General features: G+C 41.9%; 1 protein-coding gene across 9 annotated transcripts in view; it reads left to right on the forward strand.

The window, feature by feature from the left end:
- The window catches only part of SASH1 (SAM and SH3 domain containing 1), a 570,731-nt gene extending 563,356 nt beyond the window's left edge, over nucleotides 1-7,375 (forward strand). For all 9 annotated transcript variants that reach the window (XM_030022551.1, XM_030022552.2, XM_041125390.1 and 6 more), the window contains 3 exons: nucleotides 861-1,999; nucleotides 2,573-2,704; nucleotides 3,531-7,375. In XM_030022551.1, the coding sequence (XP_029878411.1) occupies nucleotides 861-1,999; nucleotides 2,573-2,704; nucleotides 3,531-3,791 (1,532 nt within the window). In that variant the 3' untranslated portion in view covers nucleotides 3,792-7,375. The remainder of the gene's footprint in view (nucleotides 1-860; nucleotides 2,000-2,572; nucleotides 2,705-3,530) is intronic.
- The last annotated feature ends 3,806 nt before the right edge of the window (nucleotides 7,376-11,181 follow it).

The following is an 11,181-nucleotide window of genomic DNA, read 5'->3' on the forward strand; positions in this document are numbered from 1 at the left end:
TCAAATAAAGCTTACAAAGAACATGTGTTCATATTGATTCATGTTATCTCGTCTTAAGTGGTTATAATAAAACACCATGTCTGTAAGACCTTCCACTTCAATAAAACACTGTGGCATGGGAATAACACTAAGATTAGTCACACTTGAAACTGCCTTCTGAAACACTTCTCCGTCTCATAGTATAAGACCTTTTTCCATAAAACTCTGCTGTCCCTAAAAGTAACTTTATAAAGGGACTGGTGCAAAACCAGTCTTCCAACACTTTTTTGCTCTCTGGTTCACCATTGTGAATAGTTTGCTGCTTATTTAAAAAATGAAATAACACTATTGGCACACATTGTAATTAAAATGAATAAACAGGATCTTTTTTAAAAAAACAAACAAACAAAAAACCTTTCCTGAGCAATCTAGTAAACTTCATTAGAAGGTGAACATAATTATCAATATCCTAAGCAAATTAGAAAAGTAGGAAAAAATGGTAGGTCTTCTGAGTTATGTCTGTGTGGAGTCAAACCAGTTCATACAGTGGGTATAGCGTATCAGTTCTAACTAGGATATTTCTACACTGAAAAAAGGTTTAAATGAGCTAAACCTCGAATCTCTGCAAACTGGGGAGTAGGAAGGATACTAAGTATTTTAAATGTATTTTCCTTACACGGTCACATTTACCAGTTCCTCATTAATAAAGCTGAAGCTCACAAATTTATATACTTAAAATGGCACTGAGTTCTTCTGCATTTAGGGTTAGCAAAAAGAGAGTAAATAATTTTGTTTCAAAGGCATTTAGAAGTGATCCATTAGATGCATTGCAGATTTATTTTTTTTTTTTAAATGGTGGATTGTGATTTATTTGCTTCTAGGTAAAACTCGAAGGACCTGTCTTCTGCCTTCAAAATCAGCAAGTGAGCATAGCTTTAAGGACTTCAGCAGAAACCAGCTATCAAATTATCCTACACTTCCACTGACCAAGTCAATAGAAACTCTACAGCAAGGGGAAAAAGAAAGCCGGCTGAGTTGTGCACATCATGCTCTGAAGAGCTCTGTCAAACCTCCAGCTGTTACGGGTCTGAAGAAGAACCGTAGAAGTTTACCAGTTGCCGTCTGTCGGAGCTATGAAACTCTGGATGGCCCCCAGGGTGTTGATACATGGCCAAGATCTCACTCGCTGGATGATCTCCAGGGAGAATCCAATGTTAACCTACAGGACGCTAGCAAGGAAGTAGGTTCTTTTCCTCAGGATTCACTGGATAGAGCAAAAAAGGCAACTGGCTCTGCCCTGCCTCCTCAGTCTCATGGAGGCAGCTGTATGGCAGGTGACTTGATGGCTAAGCAGGGTAAAGGAGCTGCTAGTTCTCAGAAAGGAGGAGCTAAGGAATTGGACTGCTCTGTAATGGAGACTGCAGGTGGAAGGCCTGCTCCGTTCCCCCTGAAAAACTGTGAAGCTCAGCCTGCCTTAGTGACGCATCTTGCAACAAGGATGCCTCTGGAAATGCAAAGTAAAGGCTTTCATGACCTTGCACGGGCTGATTATGCTCCAGTCCTCAAGGGAGGTCTAGAAGCTGAGCAAAAAGGCGCAAATGAGGCAAGAATGCAACCAAAAAATCCTTCTCAGCCGCCACCTGTCCCTGCCAAAAAATGCCGAGAACGCCTTTCTAATGGATTATATCATCCTCCCATGACGGCAAGTGGGAACCACTCAAGTCCAGAAGCACCATGTTTGCCAGTAAAAAAGACCAGCTCATCCGCTCCCATTGAGTGTCATGGAGTACCTGTCCATAGGACATCTTCAGAACAGGAGCCCAGTACCCCTCCTAGCCCACTGCCACCCTGGCTGTCGGAGCTCCCAGAGACTGCTAGTGTTCAGCAGCATGTGATAAAACTAGGTCCTGCTTCAGCGAGGAAAGTCTCTTGTAGCAGGGGAATGGATCTGGAAATGGTAATAGAAAACAAGTTGCAGTCTGAAGACATTGATCTTACTGAAGAACCATACTCTGACAAGGTAAGCGGAGTACACTGCTTCAGCGTTTTTCTTCTACTAGCATTCCAAGGGGTAGTCTTTCATTTATTGTATCTGTTTTATTTTTGTGAGTAACCAGCCTAGATAAACCATAAATCATTGGGACATTAGACATTCTGTAACTATGTTCGCCTTTACTATCAGGCCTTATGCCTAAAGTAATTCTTGTGTTGCAGGGGAACTGAGAAATCCCAGACTTATTCTGAACCGTCATCTTTTCAGGCCACTAGTACCTCGGTGGCACTGGGCATGGAAATGTGTCTTTCTCTGCTAGTGTGGGGAAGTAGAGCTGAAAAAGGAAGTCATGATTAGATTTTATGCATCCAAGAAAATCTGAATTGATAGCACAGTGATTAGGACATCTTTTGGGGAAGGAAGGAGTCCTAAGGTCTAGTCCTTCCTTTAGGGATTGCTTTTTCAGTTTCCGTGGAATCTCGAGGAAAGCTCCTTCTTGCTCCCATCTTGCACTTCTCTTTATGTTTGCATTGATTGGTCTGTATTGATACACTTTGTTCATCTATCCTCTCTCCTTTGTGTCTGGCTGGGAACATTCAGCATGGTCGCTGTGGCATTCCTGAGGCTTTGGTACAGAGGTACTCTGAAGACTTAGACCAGCCTGAAAAGGATGTTGCCACAAACATGGACCAAATCCGGGTAAAGCAGCTGAGGAAGCAGCATCGCATGGCAGTGAGTATTTCCATAAACCCAATTTTCTTATTTATGAGCTGACGTTTAAAAAGGACTGACTGCTAGTAAAGGGAGATACCTGCAAAGTCCTGGTACAAAATTGCTCCCTGTGTTCACCCAGCAGGTACAACGTAAGTAGGGGTACTACAGGGGCAGGAGGTACCTCCCCCTGTCCCAAAGGAGGACAGTTAGTAGTGGAAAGGAGAGCAGATAGCCCTCTCTCTTGACTGAATAGTAGTCTTGAAAGTCTAAGCAGACTGCAAGCAGTGGTAACAGAGACTTGCTCACTAAGGGTGGCATGTATTAAATGCTTCTGTATTGAAAGATTTTACACTCCTTTTTCATTTCTTAAACTATAGTATTGTCCACTCCTCCTTAGCAAAAGCAGGAGGGGGAAACCGTCAAAAGCTTTCATGGCTTTTTATAAGAGAACTTGGTCTGTCTGGGGAGGTAATAGGCAAAATTGGTCTTCTCTTGCCTTACTGAGAAATTAATAGATCCCCCTGGAAAGTCTTGTCACTGGGTATTTTTTACTGATGTCAAACTAATTCAGAATGGCACATGATGGTTGCCCAAGCAGCTGGATACTTCCCACTGCATCTGCATTGCCAAATTTCTTGCTGTTGCTCCTGTGCCAAGTAATCTTAGCCTTTCAACCCACACCGCTCTCATACTGACAAATGTGACATGAGAGAAGTTGAAACATCTGCTATGAAATTCTACCAGTTCGGAAGAAAAAAAAAAAACCAAAAGAAAACTTGCTGTAAAACAAGCCGTTATGTTTAACATTAAAGGTTCTTTTCTTTCTTTTTCCTTTACTGTCCAGATTCCAAGTGGAGGGCTCACTGAAATTTGCCGAAAACCTGTATCCCCAGGACTTATCACCTCTGTATCTGACTGGCTGATTTCCATTGGTCTACCTATGTATTCCAGCCTGCTCACAGAAGCAGGATTCAATACACTGAGAAAAGTGCCTTCTCTGTCACAAACTTGCCTTCAAGAAGCTGGCATTACAGAGGAAAGGCACATAAGCAAGCTCCTGGCAGCAGCAAGACTCTTCAAACCCCTTGATCCAGAGGCAATTTAACGTGCTCCATAGTGTGGCATTGCCTGGTCGAGAATCCACTGCTTCTTCCTGCACCAGTGTTGCTCCAATTACTTCACATAGCTAAAGGGATCAAGGAAGTGGCTTCCAAGGACAGGCAGATATCTTTTTCAAAGGATATGAAATGTTTCTATTGCTGTCTTTGGCAGCTGAAGGAGAAGAGAAGCAACCACCAGGTAACACAGATGTGGTACTTCCCTCCCCCCTCGCTCCCCCGTAAAGTATTCTTATTTCATGAAGTGCACAGGGTTGGCCTGAGAATCAGACAGCTTCACAGAATTAAGGGACCCTTACACATTTTCCTCAAGTTTGTGAAAGTAATACCAGTAATAGGCCCTGTTTCTGTGGAGAGCTTCTTAGGTTGGGGGTCTTCTGTACATCAGGTTCCAGGTACCTGGAGTCAGTCCTAAAGACCAGGTGTAAGCCAAGGTGCAAATTCCAGTAGAAGCTGTTTGGCAAATGCCTTTTGTTTATTTTAGCAGTCTAGAGCTAAACACAACCCCCACCCCGATCATCTTCGCTGTTGCTTGGTATAGGTCCCAGTATGCCACAAAGCCTTTAGCTAGGCCAAAGTTAATGGACTGGAATTAGTTTTCAGTATGGTCTGTCTCTGTCACTCCAGTGCAACTAACCCGTGGAGAGTCAGAAGGCTTCCTTTTATTTGTACAGAGCTGAGGTCATTTTTATAACTGCTTTCTAGCAATCAGCTTTTTATTTGCCTTAAAATAAGCTTTTAAGCAGTTACCTAGTGTTCACTTACCTGTATTCATGTTTCCCAAGCCTTGTTTCAACCTGTCACCCTTAAGCTGCACTTAGGGTGATTTCCAGCTGAAGTAGCTTCTATAAAATGCCTCATCATAACACCTTCTGTGTTGTAGAGATGCTTTTACAAATGCAGGTTTATGCTAGGTTTTGGTTGTCAGGCTAACTTCTTGTTCACTACAGTCTGCATTTACTGTTGTTACTAAACTGTTCCAAGATACACTGCCTTGTATATATGTAACTGCTTTTCATTTTAATCATATTCTGTGTACTGTGTTATATTGTCAATCATTACGCTGCAGCTTTGACTTGGTATCCTGACCATATCGATTCCAAACAGTGGGTTTCTGCAAATGAAAATTCACTTGTGGGAGATCAAATGCATTGAAAAAGCAAATTGTGTCCCATAGAAATCATCACATCCATTACATGGATGAAAAAAATCCTATATAGTCTTATGAATTACACTGTGATTTTACAGCAGTTGATATCCCTCCCGACTGTGTTAATGTTACACTTTCACTGGAAGAGAGCATTGTTCTGGCATATGTGGTGAACCATTTTTCCATTATGTAATGATATTTTTCTGCCTAAATCCATGTAAAACGTTCCATTTGCATATGTGGCTAATGACAGATGTTATTTTTCTATATGGGTACACATTTTATATACCAAATACAGATTATCATGAATAGCACGTAACTAGCTTTTTCTTTGGGGTCTATATGGTGTGTCTTTCAGCTTCTTGTAGTGCAAACGCTCCATGGAAGACAGAGCAAGCGTACTCCAGCAGGTAAAGGGAGATAGTATAGAAACCTGGGCACAGGCCAGCATGTGTGGCTGTTTCCAATATCAGTTCTGACATCAACTTCTTGTGTAAAACCAGACAAGGCACTTCACTATTTGGTGCCTCAGTTATCCCAGCCTCATACTGAACTAATGACACTTTTTGTGATAAAATGCTCTCAGACTGATGAATGAAAAATTGTGGTTACTCCATGATTCCTTACTATATATGGTCCTTTCATGGTCATGTTTTAAGTCAGATGAACTATGCATTTTACTACAGATGATAATTAATTTGGCTCCTGGTGGAATTGGTAGGTGTGAGGTTTGCTTTCCTTATTTCATATTTCACCACTGTCTACTGCACACCATCGTGTGAAGGCAAGTAATTCACTAATGTAACTTGAAATTGTTCTCAAGCAAAGCTCCTCCGGATCTGTTTCTGTAATGTTCTCCTTGGTGTGTGGATAATCAGCATGTTCTAATGTGACAGCATCAGGAAACATACAGCATAGGTGTTTTGCACAGCTGGTGAAAATCTAAAAAAAAAAAAAGAAAAAAAATGGAAAAAAAAAATCAAGTGGTTTTTTTAATAATGATGATTTGTCTGTTGTTCCTCTCTGAGGCTTACATGGCGACTATCAGTAAGCAGGAGATGGAAAGAGTATTGAGACTTCCTGGGATTCCTGGCAGGGGCCAGAACTGAGTAGAAGTAGACAGCAGCTATAGTGGAGCAAGAGAAAAGTCCAAGCTGGCTATATGCAATAAAAAAGGAGACAAATTTCCTCATATTGCAGGGAAGGCAAGTCACATAATACAGCTCTCCTGTACTAATTACCTTCCCCTCTCTTAATGACAGAAGAAGAATTACAGAAATAAGCTGAACCTGTGTGCCAAACGCTCTTTGTAAATCGGTAATTTCTAAATGATTGTGTAGCCCAGGGAAACCGAATCACATCCATCAGGACTAGAGTGAGCAGTTTGAGATTTGTGAGTTTTAATAGTTGCTTTGTTTTTCTTTTTAAGACTCTGCTCTGTGGTCTTACTTGAATTACAATTTTAGTTTATATTTTAATCTAAAAAAAGCCTTAAGCTTCTCAGTGTTTGAGCTTCCCTGCTGTGGTTTCAGTGACCTGTGGCATTCCCCGAGCAGGTGAGGCGGAGCGGTATGAGAGCCATAACCTCTTACATTTTCTTGTAACCATTCAGTGCTCTAAGCAAAAGTTGACTTGTTAACTCTTGGGAAGCACGAAAGAAACCTGCTGCTGGAATCCTAATCTCCTCTGCTCAGGCTAACGATGTTAAGTATCTATCCATCGTACTGTTGTAACTCAAACAGCTATTTAATAATAGAAGCAGCAAGCCCAAAATATTACTGAATGCCATCATAACCATAAGCTTTGATCAATAACCCTCTGTTACTACCCAGGTGGCAATGATGCCTGTAGTTCCCTGTGCTCTCTTATGACCGTGGCTTTGAATGCAAACTGGGGGCACGATCAGAAGCATTAAACATTGCATTATTCAAACAGGTCATCATCTCTAAGAGCAGCAACAGTGGTCGATTCACCAAGTCACAGCTGTGCAGTTGTACTGTATTATTTTTAGAATAAATAATACTTTTGGTCCAAGATACTTTTATCTTTAATTGACACCCTCTGAGGAATCAAAACTGTCAAGCAAGTTATGTAACAACTAACAAAGTTGCACTTTCTGTATATGAAATCAATATTTAAATAACTTATTTTTCTCCATTTGCTGTTCTTAAATGATGTAAGTAGCTGTAATATACCAGTACTCAATATGTCCTGCAGTTTGCTTCAACCCAAGAAAGCTGTGTATTGTAAAGAAAAAAAAAAAGAAAAAACAAAATATGAATGTGTAAAGATTATTGTGCTGTTTTCATTTAGCAAAAAAAATGGTTGACAAAAGGGTTTTCCTGTGTATCAAAACTTGTCTATAATTATATGTCATACTGTTCATAGATAAAAAGTAAATAAATTTCTTTGGTCTCTCTCTTTTTTTGGTCCTTTTTTAATTTAGCTAACAGGTCTTCTATTTACTGGTCTGGTAGCAGTGTCCAGCTATTTAATTTCTTAGCTTGTATCCCACGCCCTCTCCCTGCAGCTTACCAAGCCTGTAGTTCCTCACCTTGTAAGCACTCTCAACATGTATCTACAGCAGGAGAAAAACGTTTAAAAAAGAGACTAAAAGCCCTGATAATCCAGGACTAGAAGCAGCCTTCAAAATATGATTGCATCGGATGTGGATCATGACTGTCCAAACTTTGTCTCTTGTATCCCATGACTGTCCACCTGCTGGGCTCAGGGAGATGTATGCGAGGCGTCTCCCAGGTCTCCCCTTGGGAGCTTTTCCACCTTGCAATGGAATAAGTAAAAATTGGTGTAACCAGAGAAAGAGTATACGAGTGTAATGCTCTGGAGTTGCAGTTACAGCTCTTGCCTGCAAGAAGTGATTTCAAACCTGGTTTTCGAATGCAGCTCCGCTTCATTGGGCTGGAGAGGGCGGCTGTGACTCCTGAGCAGTCAGGTAATCTCTGCAGTCTGTAATAAGATGCCAACGTCCAGATTTTAGGGCAAAGGAGCCTTAGGACATGACTCTCGGCACTTCCTTCTAGCTCACTTGAGTGACTTCTTGCTTGGTGTGTTGCATTTGTTGGTCTAGTTAAATTTGCTGTGTGGTTAATGGGTATGCTTAACTACCTAACAGAGCACTGGGCTGGCAGGCCCACATGGCAACAGTGCACCATAGCTAGAAGTTAATCCTTTGCGGATTTAGCCCTAAGTAACAAGGGTGGACTGTGCCTGCATTAGTTGTCGTCAACCAGAAGCTTAACTCTGGAAATGACATAAAGAGAAAACAAAATCTCTATCATTTGGGTTGGATCCAGACAGCTGAATCTTCAGTTCCCCTCAGGCAACACTCCCGTCAGAACTGTACGACGTGGCAAACAGTTCGTGGGAATGAGGTAGCGTGTCAGATGTGAACTTCTAATTTTCCTCCTCTATTAATCTCTTTTGGGTTCAGCTGAGGACCAGGCTGCTGCTGTGCATGTGCACCAGAGGGCACTGCTCTGCTGGCCGGAGGAGAGCGTCCAGCCAGCCTCGGGGGACTGCCGCTGGCTCCAGTACAGGCTGTTTCCAAGAGTCTCTCAAGTAACAAAACAGAAATAAAAACAAAACAAACACTGCACAACATGAAAAGCCAGAGTGCTTGCCATTTTTGCAGCTGGAAGGAGTATTGCTTCCCTTCCAAGACTGCTATGGTCCAGGATTGCTTTGGGAGCAGCTGAAACACAAAGCCCCTATCTATTGCTCTCAGCATTTTACAGGGGTGTTTGATCCAAATGTGTGCTAACCACCATAGCCGCTGCCAAAACCAAACTCCGCCGCCCCCCCGACACATGTATATCTAGCCTTATTCGAAAAGTTCTCTCTCCGCAAGGAAGTGTTTGCACCAGAAAAAGAGGCACGGGAGAAACATGTTAGAATTCTTGCTACTAGTACTTATAAAGGAAACTTTATGCCTGAGCAGAAGGTTCACGTGTAAGCCCATGGAGACTTAAAAGCTATGAATGTAATGTTACATATACCACCAGAGCTACCTCATGAGAGTACTAAACGTTAATCATTTAACATTCAGGAAGTAATATAAAGCAAAAGTCTTATTAGCTCTTAAATTTGCCCTTTTGCAGGTACTGCAGTCTTTCATTGCATGAATGGGCATAATTTGAACTTAGAATATTCTACACCAAAAAAAAAAAGCCCTCTTTAAAAACTTTTCAGGACATTTATGATGGAATGAGAATGCTTCCAAAAAGACTCAGACTAGAACAAAGCCATAGATCTTATTTCACGGGAACCTTGTTGCTTAGGCTGCTGTGGTTGGAGTTCATAAAAACTCTAGGTGCCTGAGGTCAAACAAAGACGCCTGGTGGGATTAGTTGCTTCCAAGACTAGACAGGTTTGAGTAGGAGAAAAAGGTGAGTTGGGATTACAATTTTGCACTTCAAACAGCTTTGTTGTTTATTGAATCCAGCCTTTTAACTTCACCATCTCTGAGACAAGTACTGCAGAGGCTTGGAGGTTCTAGACTTGGCTCTTCCAAAGCGGATCTCATCCCAGGTAGGCAGAGCCCTTTGTGTCCCTGACAAGTTCTACATTCATTATATTGGCATATGCTGTTCTAACAGTCCCATGAGTTGTATTTCTCTGCTTAGCCACAAAAAGCGTATACAGCTGTGCAAGTTTATGAAAACATGACCCGTATTTATGTCCATAAATCCTGCCATAAGGGGACACACTTGAGAATTAGACTATCAGTCTGCTACTATTTGTTTTGCTCTTTGGCTCCACTGACTCCTATGATACTGCATATATACTCACCAGGTATTAAAAGTTACAATTTTTTATGTTTTACCAAAATGTGGGTAAGCTGTTATCTAATACTAGCATTCACTTTTAAAGTTCTGATTTAAGTGGCTCATTTGCAGTTAGCCAAACAAAAACCCCACCACCTATGATCAGTTCTCTGCCTCAAAGAGTGAAAGTGAATTGCCTCTCTTGCAAGTTCCATGTTGATTAAATCCAAAATGCAATGCCACCTCAAGCATACGGCGAGCCATTCCTGTACAGTACCAGCAGTGTTACAGTAACCCATCTTTCACTCTGATGTCCGTATGCCAGAGTCCCCACTGGAACTAGCTTGATACCGAGAGCTGAGGTTAGTTCAACTTCCAGGTCAGTTCAGGTCTTAGCAATTCTACGAAGCCAAAAAAAAAAAAAGAATTGGCAATATTGTGGACCACCTACTACACCCTGAGGCGTGAGCAATTTTATAGGTTACAATGGCTATCTGAAAGCAAGATTAGTGATGCTGCCGAGCACACTAAAACTATAGGCAAACACTATATACGTTTTTGTTTTCTTTTAGCAGCACCGAATTGCCTGCCATCCACAGGAGCTGCTGCATGAGAAGACTGTATTTGCTGATAGTGACAAGCAGGACTGCTCCCCTCCTGCCTCCCACCGCGATGCCTGCTCACCACTTCAGGTCTGCCGCTGTTACAGAGCAGCACAGGCTGCACTTGCTTGTAAGCATCAAAGTATGAGCATCATAGAAGGTGCTTTGGATTTGGAGCAGTGCCGTTTCTGAAGAGCAGAAGAATAGCTTAGATTAATTCAATTACACAAATAAGCACTTACGTGTTTAATAAAGTCATCTAATGAAATGAGATGAGAGGATCTCAATTCATTAAGCCTCTTCCCTTTGAGAGTGACTCTTTTTTATCCCCAAGGGCTGGATTTAGAACATGCCTTGGGACCAATTGCTGCCTTCTCAGTTTTCTCCTCTGCAACCTGATGACAAAGTAGGAGAGGGTTTCAGGCTGCTTTCTAATACACGTGTGAGTGTGCATCAAAAATTTGCCTTTTGCTGCAGAGCAAAACCTATAGAAGGTGCTCAAAAACTTACTTCTTTTCTCTTTTGTGTGTATTTTGGCAATTTGGTCAGTTGTGTCTTGCTTCAGGAATATGGGAGGCTTCTACCTGAGTCTATGGGGATTCATGCAAGTTAACATTAAAAGCAATGGCCCAAGCTCCCATGCAGTACCTGTCAGTGCGTAGATATGCCTCCCCCGGAGCAGACAAGTGTCTGCAACACACAGTGTTTAACCTCGCAGGCAAAGCTTCCCAACCATAGATATTTCATGCCCAGGAACACATAAAAGAAACACATTTGTCCGTGCTTGTCTGCGTAGATAGTAGGCCAAGGTTCAGCCTCACTCCTTGCATCTTTGCAAGCC

Source organism: Aquila chrysaetos, chromosome 8, assembly GCF_900496995.4.
Source record: "Aquila chrysaetos chrysaetos chromosome 8, bAquChr1.4, whole genome shotgun sequence".
Classification (NCBI taxonomy): domain Eukaryota; kingdom Metazoa; phylum Chordata; class Aves; order Accipitriformes; family Accipitridae; genus Aquila; species Aquila chrysaetos.